This window comes from Galeopterus variegatus, unplaced genomic scaffold (genome assembly GCF_000696425.1).
Source record: "Galeopterus variegatus unplaced genomic scaffold, G_variegatus-3.0.2 Scaffold36, whole genome shotgun sequence".
Classification (NCBI taxonomy): Eukaryota; Metazoa; Chordata; class Mammalia; order Dermoptera; family Cynocephalidae; genus Galeopterus; species Galeopterus variegatus.
This window is the reverse complement of record NW_007726147.1, coordinates 712,188-726,954: the sequence shown is the minus strand read 5'-3', so window position 1 is coordinate 726,954 and position 14,767 is coordinate 712,188. Positions and strand designations below refer to the sequence as shown.

The window sequence follows — 14,767 nt, the reverse complement described above, 5'->3', positions numbered from 1 at the left end:
TTCTATCCCCAGTGTCTTGGGTTCAGCTTGGCGTGGTGTGTGAAAATCAGCCTTGACCTTTGCAGTTTCTTAGAAAAAAGCACAGGATGTTTCCTGTCCCCTTCTGCTCCATGCAAAAAATGTTCCCTCGATAAACTTTTTTATACATTGAGTTTCAGAGAACTTCCAAATAGGAAGTGGAGTCTTACATCACACAACACTTAGATATTTGAATTTCTGATTAACAGTAAAGAGCCCACTGTTAAATAATGTTTATTCCAAAATAGAGATAGAACGTTAGACTGTGAAGAATAAGGAAGAGAAAGAAACATGGAACTGTTTTTCCTAGGGAGAGAGACAGAGGGGACCCTGGGTGTTGGAAGGGAGAGGCTGTCTACCAGCTGCTTCCTGTTTCTCCTTGAACCAAACACGAGAACGTGGACAGAGGCCAAGGGCCCAGGGGCTTGTGGACACGGTTAGGAAAGATCTCCTCCTCCCCCATGCCTCACCCAGGGGTGCCTCCCACACCGCTGGAAAACAACCAGGCCTGTCCTCATCATCTCCCCACATGCAGCTGCTGAGACCTATTAAGCTCTGGAAATGAGAGGACAGCACTGACCACAAGTTTGAGTAGTTGCTCTTCTGGAGAGCAGTGCCCAGCACCGGTCATTCCACAAACAAGCATTTTAGAAAGGCTTCCTCTGTGAGCACCCTTTGGATTTACGTGGAAGTCATGCGGCCCAGCCTGTCTGCTTCTGTGCATCCAGGCGGTGGGGGCATGGGCTCTGTATGACCTTGTAAGCATCTGCTTGTGGTGGAAAGAACACAGGAATCAGAATGTCCCCCCTCAGGTCCCGGCACAGCTGATTGCTGGCAGTTGGACCTGCAGCAAGCCAGTAGGCCTGTAATTAGGATGGGAAGGAGGGAGCCACCGTGGACCGTGTTCCCATCTTTCATCGGGCTGTGTGAGGCCTGCCTGCCAGCCCACCTTTGAGAGTGTTAGAGAGGTCTGCTGAGATAGTGGAGGTAAAAGTCTGCTGCAGGTGTTTGAACACCATCAACATTTTACCTGCATGCTTTGCCCTCACGGCTGCTGAGGACTGGACTGCTTCTTCCGCTCTACTCAGGCCTGCTGCCCTGCATTGCACAGTCGTCCTCGGAAGCATTCCTCCCATGCAGGAGAGAGCCCTCCTGGGCCTGGTCCCTCAGCCCAGCCACCCAGTGTCAGGACCTTTGTTTCCTAACACTGCATCTCCAATTGCAGATTGCTGGATCTTTCCAATGAAGGGTTTACAAACTGGGAATTCATGACCGTCCACTGTTGGGGAGAAAAGGCTGAGGGGGAATGGACCTTGGAAGTCCAAGACATGCCATCGCAGGTCCGCAACCCGGAGAAACAAGGTCAGTGGCTCTTGGGAATTTCAGGACAACTATTGTATTTCAACCTTCTCATTAACTCTGGGCTACGGTATCTCTGGCAACGCTTTGTTTTGTTTTGTGGAGGTAAAATTCACCTAACATAAAATTCGCAGTTTTAGTCTGTTTAAAGTGTACAGTGCAGTGGTCTTTAGTACATTGACAATGTTGTTCAACCGTCACCACTATCAAATTCCAGAACATTTTCATCCCCCCAGAGGGAACCCCTGTACCCATTAAGCAATCTCTCCCTATTCCCTCCTCCCCTCCCCGCCCCTGGCAACCTCTCATCTACTTTCTGTCTCTGTGAATTTTCCTGTTGTGGACATTTCATATAAATGGAATCATGACATGTGGCCCCTTGTGTCTGTCCTCTCTCACCTAGAGTGATGTTTTCAAGCTTCACCCATGATGTGGTATGCATCAGAGCTTCATTACTTTATGGCCACACAGTATCCCATCGTGTGGATACACATTTGGTTTACCCGTTCCTCTGTTGATGGACATCTGGGTTGTTTCTAACTTTTAGCTGTAGTGCTGCTGTGAGCATTTGTGTAGAAGCTTTTGTGGGGACATATGTTTTCATTCCTTTTGGGCATATACCTAGGATTGGAATTGCTGGGTCATGTGGTGATTGCTCCACGTTTTGAGGAGCAGCCAAACTGTTTTCCACATTGCAGCATTTTGCATTCCCACCAGCAGTGTATGAGGGTGCAGTTTCTCTGCATCCTCAGTAATATTGTTATTTTCTGATTATTGTTATTATTATTATTATCGTAACTATTCTAGGGGTGTGAAGTGGTATCTGGTATGATTAATGATATTGAACATCTTTTCATGTGCTTGTTACTCATTTGTGTCTCTTCTTTGGAGAGATGTCTATTCAAGTCCTTTGTCCATTTTTATTATTTTTTAAAGTTTTTAAAATATTATTAGCATATTTATTATTACAAATCATGATTTTTCTTTATGCCCTTTACCTGACCTGTCCCTCCCCAAACCCCCTCCCTCCTTCCCCACCATCTCTAGTGTCCTTAGGTTTGTTCTCTCCTTCTGAGAGTTCAATGAATTGTTGTAGTTTTTTCTTTCTTTCTTCCTTTCCTTCCTTTCCATCTTTCCTTCCTTTCCTTCTTTCTCTCTTAGTACCGAGTTATAAGTGAGAACATGGTATTTCTCTTTCCTAGTGTGGCTTATTTCACTTAACATAATTTTCTCCAGACTCATCCATGCTGCTGCAAATGGCGGAATTCCATTCTTTTTTATGGCTGAGTAGTATTCCATTATGTATATATACCACATTTTCTTTATCCAGTTGTCTGTCAGTGGACACTTAGGTTGGTTCCGTATCTTGGCTATTGTAAATAGAGCTGCGATGAACATGGGAGTGCAGGTATCCCTTTGACATGATGATTTCCATTCCATATATATATCCTCTCTCTCTATATATATATATATAATCCCAGAAGTGGGATTGCTGAATCATACAGTAGATCTATCTGTAGTTGTTTGAGAAACCTCCATACTGTTTTCCATCATGGCTGTACTAATTTACAGTCCTACCAACAGTGTAGAAGAGTTCCCTTTTCCCCGCATCCTTGCCAGCATTTGTTACTGTCTTTTTTCGTTGTTGTTGTTATTGTCTTTTTAATAATGCTTTTACCATTTTAAAAATTGGGTTGTTTGCCTTTTTGTTGTTGAGTTGTAAGAGTACTTATGAGACACAGGCTTTGCAAATACTTTTTCCCATTCTGTGGGTTGTCTTTTTTACTTGTGTGATGATGTCCTTTGATGCACAAAAGTTTTTTATTTCGATGAAATCCAATTTATTTGTTTTTTCTTTTGTTGCTTGTGTTTTTGGTGTCACATTTAAGAAACCATTGCCTAATCTGAGGTCACAAAAAATTTACTCCTATGTTTCCTTCTAAGAGTTTTATAATTTTATCTCTTACATTTAGGTCTTTGATCCATTTTAAATTAATTTTTGCATAGGCTGTGAAGTAGGGATTCACATTCATTCTTTTGCATGAAGCTATCCAGTTGTCCCAGTACCATTTGTTGAAAAGATTATTCTTTCCCCATTGGGTGATCTTGGCACCCCTGTTGAAAATCAGCTGGGTGTACACATGGGGTTTATTTCTGGACTCTCAATTCCATCAGTTTGTATGTCCATCCGGGCGGGAGCGCCGCCGCGCTTCCCAAGCGGCGCACTATCCAGCGCGCCACCGGGCTGGCCCATGATTACTCTAGCTTTGTAGTAAATTTTGAAACCAGAAAGTGTGAGTCTTCCAACTTTATTCTTTTTCATAATTGCTTTGGCTATTCTGGGTCCTTTGCAATTCCATGTGAATTTAAGATAAGTTTGTGCATTTCTTTTAAAAAAAAAGTAGTTGGAATTGGTAGAGATTGAATCTATAGATCAATTTGTGGAATATTGCCATGAGCCATATTAAGTTTTCCAATTCATGAACATCAAATGTTTTTCCATTTATTTGGTTCTACTTCCGTCTAGCAATGTTTTTTGTGGTTTTCTTTTTTGCAAAGCCAGCTGCAGAGGAAGCTGGAATCTGACCATGTAGTGGAATCATACATTTGTCATTTTGTGACTGGCTTATTTCACTTAGCATAATATCAAGGTCCATCCATGTTGTGGCATGTGTCAGAATTTCCTCCTGTTAAAGGCTGAATAATATTCCACTGTGTATATATACACTTTGCTTATCCACTTATCTATTGATGGACACTTGGGATACTTCCACATTTTGACTATTGTGAATAATGCTGTTATAAACACAGGTGTACAAATATTCATTCGAGCCCCTGCTTTCACTTCTTTTGAGTATAAACCACCTGGTTTTTTTATAGATAAAGTTTTTTTTTTCTTTTCCTTTTTGTCTTTTTTTGTGACCAGCAACGGATCGCAACCCTCAGTGTCGCGCCCGTACCGGACCGGGACCGGCAACGGGATCGCAACCCTCGGTGTTGCCCCCGCTCCTCGCTCAGCCAGTGAGCAGCCGGTCTGTATGTGGGATCCGAACCCTCGGCGGGAGCGCTGCCGCGCTTCCCAAGCGGCGCACTGTAGCAGTGCACCACCAGGCCGGCCCAATTTTTTGTGGTTTTCACTATGCAAGACTTTCACCTCCTCGGTTAAAGTTGTTCCTAAGTATTTTATTCTTTTTGACGCTATTATAAATGGAATGGTTTTCTTAAATTGGTTTTCAGGTTGTTCATTTTTCTGGTGATTCTTGTACCAGGAATTTCACAACTCCTTTTAGTTAACCATCAGGATCAATCATTTATTTAACTGATCTTCATTGAACACCTACTGTGGGCCAGGCGGTGATCTAGGTGATGGGGGTACAGCCAGGAAAGAAAACTAGAATAAGCATTACATCTCATCCTGTTGTCACCCACAAGGGTCTATAAACCCTTCCAGAGCTCTCTCTGTTGCATTCATAGTAAAGTACTTGAACTGTGCTCTAGTCTTGCTTTACTGTGGACTGGCTTCCCCAAGGCTTGCTTTCACTGTCTCATTTCCCTCGTGCCCTTTTCTGCAAAGATGTACTGTGCTTCTTGAGTACCCTAAGGCACATAGGAACCTTCCCGGGCCCTGGTTCCTTTATGATTCTCAATGAAACATAGCCTTGGGGGATTTTTTTTTTCCTTAACCACAGAGATGAGAAGAGCATGACTTGATTTAAATAGAAAATTGACTTTAAATGATCAAGTCACTACAGTGACCTCCTACCTCCAAAAATCATTCTCTCTGGTTTTAAAATAATGAATGAGTATTGTAAGAAAATGTTACTATAACAAATTCTAAAAATACAAAAACATAAAGTTTTAAATGACCTGAAATCTACATATTTTACAAATAGAAACTCCTAAACTCTTTCTTTTAAAAGCCCCAAAGTGTATCGGCCTACCATTAAAAGTCGGGGTCAACTCCTCATAACTGCTGAATCCTCAAGCACCCTCTGCTCTGTGGGCGCCATGCAGAGTTCTCACCCAGCCACACATCCCACTTGCTTGGGGGGGCTGGCGCTCTGTGCAGGAAAGCACAGGAGGCTGGTGGCTGCAGCTCTGTAGCCAAGCAGCATAGCTCTGGGAATGGGGCACATCATTTCTCCCCGCTGGACCTGTGATCTTTACTCTGGTATCATGAGCAGGGTACAAGGAGCCCTAGCTGTGTCCCAGGGCAGCTCTGAGGGGACAGAGCCAATCCCCCATGAGGCTGTGCTGCTGCAGGCTTTCTTTCTCATGCATCATTCCTCGCTTTCCCCTTCCAATTGGGTCACACCCATGCTCTAGGTCTCCCTTGAGTCTGCATCCCCTCCAGCCACAGCCCACTTCTCTGCTCCCCTTTATGTGAAGCCAGCAGAACAGGCTGCCTGCTCTGGCTGTCTCCTGCTCACTTCCAGCCCATTCCTGACCATTTCACCAAAAGTAGGGCTTGTCAGGATCTCCACACTGTCCATGTTGCCCAAACCAGTGGTCCTGTCTCTGTCCTCACCAGATTGTTAAGGCCAGGGTCTTGGCTCTAAGAAGCTAAGCACCCTCTCCAGGGGCCACATGGTACAGTGGAGCATGGTCCTGTGGGCTCAGGAGCTGAATTACCTAGGGTGGATGCTGGCTCCAAACCTTACTAACACCTATGACCTGGGGCAAGTCACTTATCCTTTCTGGGCCTTGGTCTCCTCATCTAGAAATTGGGGCAATAATGACCAAGCCTTAGGGTTGTTGTGGGATGAAATCAATTAATACAAGCAGGGTGCTGAGAGTGGGGCCTGGTATAGGGTGACACCCAGCAACTCACCCCCTTCTGGAAGCCCTGATCTCTCGTAGCTGCAGTGATGCTGCACTTGATGGGCTCTCTCTACCTCCCAGGCTGCTCTGCTGGGTCTCCTTGGCTGATCCCTCTCCCACACATGGCCGGGGCCTGCTCCTGGGCCCTCTGTTCTGTCTTCCTCCCCTCCCAGGGATCTCATCCCGCCCCGTGATGCTGAGCACCTTGTACCTGCTGATGTATCCAAAGCCGCCTTTCCCTGCCCCTTGCTCACCCCAGACCTACTCTGCAGCAGCCTCCTGGGCTGCTGACTCTGTGTCTAACAGACTCTGTGTCTCAGACAGAACTCTCAGATGTTTCTCCCCTGTTCCCCCATGAACACAAATAGCCTCACTGTGTGCTTAGTTGCTCGGCCAAAACCCAAGTCAACCTTCAGTTTTTCTCCTTCTCCCTTCCCACATCTGCCTCCAGAATATAGCTCAGTCTCCCCACTTCCTTAGTCCTGTACTGTCTCAGTCCCCTACTGTCTCTTACCTCCTGCTGCCACCAGCCTCCCTCCCTCCACTTCTATTGGCTAGGGCCACTCTCCGTGCAGCATCTGATGATCCTTTTAAAATGTAATTCAGATGATGATGCATCCCTGCTAACCACTTCATGGCCTCCCACAGCCTAGAGCAAAACCCAAATCTCTTAGCCTGACCTGCAAACCCTGCCAGCACCTCTCTGCCACGTTTCGTTTCCTCTGCCATGCCATCCCTCACGCTGACCTCCCTTCAGTTCCCCGAGCATGCTTGGTCTTACCCACCACAGGGCCTTTGCATCAGCTGCTGCCCCACTGTGAGTCCTCTCCCACAGGGCTTCCCATGGCTGCAGCTCAGACATGAGCTCCTGGAGAGGCCTTATCTGAATATCTGTGGCAGATGTCCTACTCGCTCTCCTATGCCATGTTATTTCTACAGAAACAGAGGTTGGGGATGAGAATGGGGAAATATAAAAATTTGCTAAGATTCACATTTTATACTGGGGGGTGATAGATTGTTTTATTCTTAACACTGATAGAGACTGATATAAACTCAAATATCTTTCTATGTTATGGAGGTAAGACTCAAAACAAGATGCAGCTCTTCCAAATCACTAGAGGAAAATACAAGTAAAAAAAATTGATCAATACGTTTTAAAAAAGAAAGAAAAAAAAAGGACTACAGGTAAATTTGAATGGGGATATAAAAATCTTAAATAACGCATTAGGAAGTGAAATTCGTCAGTTTATTCAAAGAAGAGTACTCCTCTCCAAGAAAGGAGACTTTATTTAACAAATATTTATTGAGAATTTGCTAGCTTCTAAGCACTGGGGATATAGTAGTGAACAAAACAGACCGTGAGCTTACATTCTAGTGGGTGGAGTAGGCCATTAAATGAAATCACCATGCAGGAAGTTTTAGTTCATTTGATGATGAGAAGCTCTAAGGGTAAAAATAAAATAGGGAAGGGTAATAAGGCTATGTCATGCTGGCTGGGGAAGGCGTCCTGGAAGACACAGAAGACGAGGGAGCGAGCTATGCAAACATTCAGGGAAAGGGCATTCCAAGCAGAGGGTTTGGCAGGCACCCAGGCCAGCAGCAGGAACATGCCTGGTGCGTTCCAGGCACAGAGAGAGGCCTGGGAGGCTGCAGGCAGCAGCAGGGAGAGTAGAATAGGACAGGGTCATTCACTGAGGGAATGTGGGAACACATTGAACTGAGCTTTGTAGGCCATCGCAATGACTTGGTGGGAAGTCACTGGGGGATTTTAAGCAGAGGGGAGAGTTGATCTGAATTTCTGTGTTGATAGGGAGGCAGGGAGAACAGTTAAGAGGTCGTTGCAATATGAGATAAAGGTGACTCAGACCAGGGCGGTAGCAGTAGAGAGTGTGAAGCAGATTCTGAAAGTAAGGCTGAGAGATTTGCTGGTGGATCAAGTGTGGGCTATGAGAGGAGAGAGAGGGCATGGATGACTCCAGACTTTTTTGTCTCACACAATGGAAGAATGGAGTCACAATTTCCTTCATCTGGAGCAGGTGCCAGAGAGATCAGGAGCTCAGCTTGGGGTAGGTTAAATTGAAGCTCCTTATGACAAGTCCAGGCAGAGATGTGTACCGGGAGGTCAGGGGTAAGGCTGAGCCAGAAATACACATTAAGTGCATTAAATATGCTCAACCCTCCGGGATGTAAAGAGGTCTATTTACATAACAATGATTAACATGTGTTTGGAGCCTACTGTGAACTTTGGAGTTGCAGCTGTGTACAGCATAGAACGCATGCTATGTACACCTGTGCACCTGCTCACGCTCTTGCTGCCACATCAGGTCCCTGCTCCCTGTCTGCGGGGCACTCCCCAGCTCTGTCCTCGAGTTAACCTGATGAGTTTGCTGTCTGAAGCCTTGTCTTCCAGCTCCTGCTGTGCCCAGCGCCCCTGCCTCATGGCTCCTGATAGGTACAGGATAGATTTTGGCCAACTAATTAGTGCAGTTGGAACCAATTGTAATCACCATGTGATCCGATGCTCTGCATACTACAGAGGACATAGGACTCTTGGATACAGGGATACTTCCTGGGAGGCCCCAAATTAAGTCCTGAGACAGGCCAATCTCCATTCTTAGGTCTGGTTAGAGTCTGGGTCTTTGTTTTTAGAAAGTTGAGACAGGAGCAGAATAAACAGCTCATGGTACCTTCTAGCTCTAACCTTCTGTGACTTATTGGAATTTGAGGTGTGGGGACATATTCTTCAGTATTGTCACAAAGAGTCCACATGTATTGGTCTGTTTTGTTGCTTGTAACAGAATGCCTGAAACTAGGTAACTTACAAGAAAATAAAATTTATTTCTCATAGTTTGGAGGCTGGGAAGTCCAAGGTCCAGGGAGCACATCTGGTGAGGGCCTTCTTAGTGTGGGCTCTCTGCAAAGTCCCAAGGCAACACAGGGTATCACATGGCGAGGGCTGGATGAGAGTGCTTGTTAACATGCTCACTTGCTCCCCTTATGAAGCCACCAGTCCACACCCATGAGAACCCATTAAACCATTAGCCTGTTACTCCAAGAATGGACTAATCCGTTCACAAGAGCGTAGACCTCATGATCCAATCACCTCCCCAAGGGCCCCACCTTTCAACACAGTCACGTTGAGAATCAAACGCCCGCATGAGCTTTGGAAGGAGGACCGCCCGGACCACAGCCCTGCGCATTCCTGCAGTGGCTTCTGGGGTGGGTTCACTCACACACGTTCATTCGCAGCCGCTCCTAAGCACGCTCTTGGCCAGAAACGGCAAGTACAAGCAAGAGTCCCGCCACCGCTGGCACGCAGCAAGCCCTTCTGTGCGTGGCAGGGCGGCTTCCTTCCTCTCGGCCGCGCGCGCAGCACAGCCAGGGTCCGCGCGTCCTCCCCGAGCCCAGCTGGGGTCAGCCTCGGTTCCTCAGCTTCTCTCCGCAGTGGAAATCCATCGTGCGCTCCCGTGGGACACTGCAGTCGCAACCGAGTCTCCCCGGCTCGCTCTGCTGGCATTTCTCACCTGGTTCGAGGGTCGGCCTGTGAGCTGGTTGCTGCGCGGGGCCGCTGGAGCCGCCAGGGCGCCTGGTGGGCGGGGTGACGGAGCCGAGGCCAAAACAGGGCAGAGGGGCTGGATGGAGCTCAGGCGGCGCAGCCCCTTCCTAGCGCTTTTGAGGTCGGTCTGGAATGAGCGCTCCCCAGCCTCGCAAATGAGCAGCCCTCGTCCCATGTGTTTCTGCACCGTCCAAACAGAAGGGTCTGCGGGACCTGACAGGCATTCTTCCAAAGGGCAGAGGTTCTGCCCGTGCCAGCACCACGCAGGTGTTCAGGGGGCCCAGAGACACAGTTCCTGCCTCTGAGGAGCTGGTAGGCGAATCTTTGAGTATTTAAGAACCAGTGGTACCATGCATAAGGCCCCAAGGGCCACCAAAGACCTAGAAAAGAGCCCTGGAATTCAGCAGAGCACGTGGTCACTTCCAGCTGAAAGGAACAGGAAGGGCTGGTATAGAAGAATCTGCTTCAAGGCCTACCAAATTTCCAGAACCCCCTGTTTTTTTTTTTTTTTTTTTTTAACCTTAGTGGGACAGTGTAAAGCTGCATCACTATGCTAAAGCCAAAACGTTTCAGGGCTAGGGCTCAGATCCTTCAAACCCATTGTACAGGCTGGGTCACCACACCCCTCACACACCAGGCTTAGGTTACCAGACCCCTCACACACAAGTAATTGGGAAAGGTCCTGGGAGCTGTTGGCAGACATGAGCTCAGTCTGCAGCAGCAGCGGTGGCCTCTTGGGGCATCCTGGGGACACTGGCAGCAACAGCTTGCAGTAACAGCCTCCAGCAGCAGTAGTAGCCCCCCTATAACCCCTCAGGGGCGGGGGGTGCCATGGATCAGACCCACTCATCCTTTATACCTAAGTCCATAACCCAGGACACCTGGGTGCACATATGCCATTACATTAGACAATAACCAAGGAACACCTGGGCAAATGTGCCTATTTACATCAAATGCTCAGCAAGATTCTGAACATCTGCGGGGCCCTGACCATTTTCCTATATTTTCCTAATAGACAGCAAATATAGGCTGTCAGGAGAGGGAGACTGACTATTGGATATTGCATCTGTAGTTTTTGTAAAATGAAGTGTCAAGCAGTGGCCACAGATTGCCTGCCTGGCTTGGCTGGTGTAAAGTAAGGCAAATCATAACTAAAGCCAAAATGTTTCATTATTTTAGTTATACTAAGTTTCCATTTATGTTTTCAGAGCTAAGGCGGCTCAGACCCTCCAAACCCATTGTACAGACCGGGTCACCAGACCCCTCACATGCAGGTCCGTGCTAGGTAATGGGGAAAGATTCCAGGAGCTGTTGGCAGATGACACGAGCTCAGTCCGCAGCTTCCTCAGTGGCAGCAGCTTACAGGTCCAGTAGCTTATAGGTCCAGCAGTGACAGTGGCCTTGCAGAAGGTCCTGGGGCACTAGCAGTAGTGACCTCCCCATGCCCCCCCCCATGGAAGGGGGCATCCCGGGGGATGGGAGGTGCTGTGGACGCAGGACACCTGGGTGCACATGCGCAATCACACTAGACGATAACCAAGGAACACCTGAGTGCATGTGCCCATTTACATCAAATGCTCGGCAAGATTCTGAACATCTGAGGGGCTCTGACCATTTTCCCTATATCCTCCCAACAGCTGGACACCTGGGGGTGGGGCTCCCCAGGGCTGGCCTTGCTCACTAGGCAATGGGACAGACCACAGAGGGTTGTCATGAAACAGCGGGACCCCCGCACCAAACTGGCGGGGAGGTCAGGCGGAGATGTGGTCCTCGGTGATCGCCTTCCCCAGCTCTCCTCAGTCCAGGGGCAGGTCAGAGCAGAGGCAGGGGGCTCCCTGGCCAGGCTGACATGGGGAAAGGGCCAGCCACCACAATGAGGATGATCTCGTGCCCGCAGACGGCGTTGGTTGTTGCAGTCAGGTAGGGCTGCAGTAGAAACGGGACACTGAGACATTAGAGTGGAGTCTGAGAATCCTCTATCAATGGTTATGGTGCCAGAAAACACCATCCATCAGGAAGGGTTATAGGATACTTTAGGGTGCTGTAAGAACGACGTGCTGCATGTCCACTGAAAGTTTACTAGGGCATTGGTTACACTGTGCCCACAGACCTGGGGTCCCAGAGTAGGAGTTGTTCGTGGTGAGACCAAGCACCGAGAGCATACCTGAGAAGCTCCGCCCAGGTGGATAAGACACCTGCAGAGCATCTGTGATCAGTGTTTGGCTGAAGAGGGAAACTAAGCCTTATGTGCATGTTATCACACTATTGTGTACTGTGTATGCATGATGTGTTACACCATAAGGAGGAAGGGAGGGGAACTACCTTACAGCCAGGCTGCCTTGTGACATAGGACGATCCCAACTCTGAGGTGTTCAAATCAATCTGATAGTGTCTCTTGGGGACCTCAGCCTGGGAAAGTGACACAAGATGACCTAGGTTTCCTGCTGACTCCAGGATTCAGTGTTCTGATGCCCAGGAGAAATGTGGGGGAGGTCAGCGTCGTCAGGGTCAGCAACCTGTCAGCATTGTGGGTGCCATGGTGTGAATTGATCCCAAGTGGGCATGAACTTTCACTCCCTGGTCGCCTGAGCAGGGTGGCCTGTGATTGCCAGGGAGAAAGCAGTAAAAACAGGCATACGCCCAGAAAGACCAGCACGTTCTCATCTCTACAGGGATTCTGAGAACCTGTTCTCAGGGCCAGGTGCTTCGTTTCTGTGTTGTTCATTTCTATCTCTCTCAAATCTCTGCAACTTAATTGCTTTAAAAAAAAAACCCAAACCCAGTTCCAGTGGTGTGCTGTGTAAAAGTGCTTCAAAATCTCAGATAAGACCCGGGGTTTATGAAGTAATTAAGTGATCTGAATGATAGCTCGAATAATACTCACCTCCTGTCAGATTGAACTTGGCTTATGTAATTAGTTTTAAAATCATTTTTAAAAACGGAGTAGCAGATTAGTCATCCGTTTCCTCTTCAGTCCTCCTTCTTCTTCGGTTCCTAGACCAAGGGAAGGGCGCATCTTCTCCCAGGATCACTCTCCTCCAGGAGACAGTTGAGGAGTGGAACCAAGAGCACACCTTGCTCCACAGCCGCGCTGTGTTTGCAGGTAGCTCTTCATCCATTCCCGCACCCAGCACACCTTTACTGCGCTCTGCTTGGCGCCAGATCTCAGGACACTAGGCCCTTGTGCTCCAGAGCAAGGCATGTGTAGTCCTTGTATATGCAGGTGTGGCAGGGGTGGCTTCCGCCAGCTGCCATGCAGAGAGCCTGCAAGGTCACAGAGGCAGGACCTGGGGACAGGGCCGTCAGAACAGTGGTGAGGGGCCATCCTGCAGAACATCTTTCAGAGAAGTTTGGCTGCATCTTAGAGCGTTTCCATCCAGAACGCTCCAAATTTTTAAGTCTGGGAGCTGAGTGCAGAAGTTTTAGATCTCTGGGCAATGTGCATGCTTCACCCTCCCGCATCAGGCATCGGACAGGCTTGAGATCAGATCCTCCTACCTCCACCTTCCCCATCTCTCTGGCCTCTGTCCTGGGCCCCCTCTCCTGTGAGATGAAGTTGTGCAGGAGGTGATGACCCAGGCCAAGTAACTGAGGGTAGGGGCCTTCTCACCTAGGAGACCACGTTGGTGGTCACACCCTGGCCACAGGGCAGAGCCTGTGCACCTGCACAGGTCAGGCCAGCCTCCCCATCCAGGTGCACAGGAAAGGCCCTGCACCTCCTTGTGGCGTGGGCTTCCACCAGCACCCTTGATGTGCGTGAAGCTGTGGGTCCTCCCCTGCTCAGCAGGAATCAGGTATGGCTTTGTACAGCACCAGGGCGTCTATGCTTGGCACTATTCTCATTCATTCAGCATTTACCTGCTCCATGCCAGGTCTGCTGTGTAGGCAGGTAGTGAGTTTTTGCCTCTGTGCCCCGCCATCCTGAGGGCACAGCTCAGTGCCTGCATTGAGCTCAGCCACGGGTGTGGTTTCTCTCCGTGCAGGGCTCAGACTTCAACGACCTGGCCTAGCCCTCCCTTCCCAGCCAGGATCCCATCTGAGGAGCTGGGACCCCACCCACCATACTCCCCTGCGGGGGAATTGTGGGGCGTGCATAGTTGTCTTATCTTTAAATACAGCATTGCTTGCTTTTTAAAAAAAAAAAGTTTAAGTGGAGAACATAAGCACGCTTTCCAATCCTCTTTCTGTAATCAACACCATGCATCTTGTTTCATGGCTCCAGCGGGTTTTAGTTTTACATACTTGGTATTCGCATAGTAATAAATAGACTGTCTGAGACAAGTGATGGCATTTAAAAAAATTTGATGTCATTCTCTTGAACTCTGAGAATTCACTTTCTCCGTGATTAAAATTTCTCTTTTTTTCTCTAATCTTTCCTTTGTTTCCAAAGAGCATCAGCCTGCAGATACCATGTTTTTCTTGGGTTCAACAGCATCATTTTCAGATTCCCACCAATCTAGGGAAGAAGTCAAATTTATCAAAACAACAAGAATGGATTAGGTTGATAATTAGTACTTCTGTGCTTTCCATTAGGTACCGGTGCTATTTTATGTCATTGTTACAAATCAGTATAGAATCAAGGAATCTTAAATAGAGTCACAGATGATAATAAGGAATTAAGTTTTTATGAAAAAAGTTCTTGTTGTTAGTGATACATGCCATAGTATTTACAAGTGAAATATTACTAGTATGTCTAGGAATTGCTTTAAAACATAGCCCGGGGGCGTGGGGTGGGGAGTGGAGGAGTGGGAGGGGCAGACGAACCGAGATTGGCAAAACGTTGATGATGGTTGGGTCTGTGTGATGGCACCTGGGGACTCACTGTGCTGTTTTCTCTATTGTATGTTTATTTGAAAATTTCCATGTTGAAAAGTTTTTTAAAGAGTACATATATGGGGCCGGCCCGGTGGCGCACTGGATAGTGCGCCACTTGGGAAGCACAGCGGCACTCCCGCCTGAGGGTTCGGATCCCACATACAGACCGGTTCCCGCTCACTGGCTGAGCGAGGCGCG

General features: G+C 48.0%; 1 protein-coding gene across 1 annotated transcript in view; it reads left to right on the top strand.

Annotated features, from left to right (window-relative positions):
• Positions 1-14,767, top strand: part of PCSK6 (proprotein convertase subtilisin/kexin type 6) — a 136,367-nt gene that overhangs the window by 72,624 nt on the left and 48,976 nt on the right. The window contains exon 13 of the mRNA XM_008571193.1: positions 1,244-1,380. Within this exon, the coding sequence (XP_008569415.1) occupies positions 1,244-1,380 (137 nt within the window). The remainder of the gene's footprint in view (positions 1-1,243; positions 1,381-14,767) is intronic.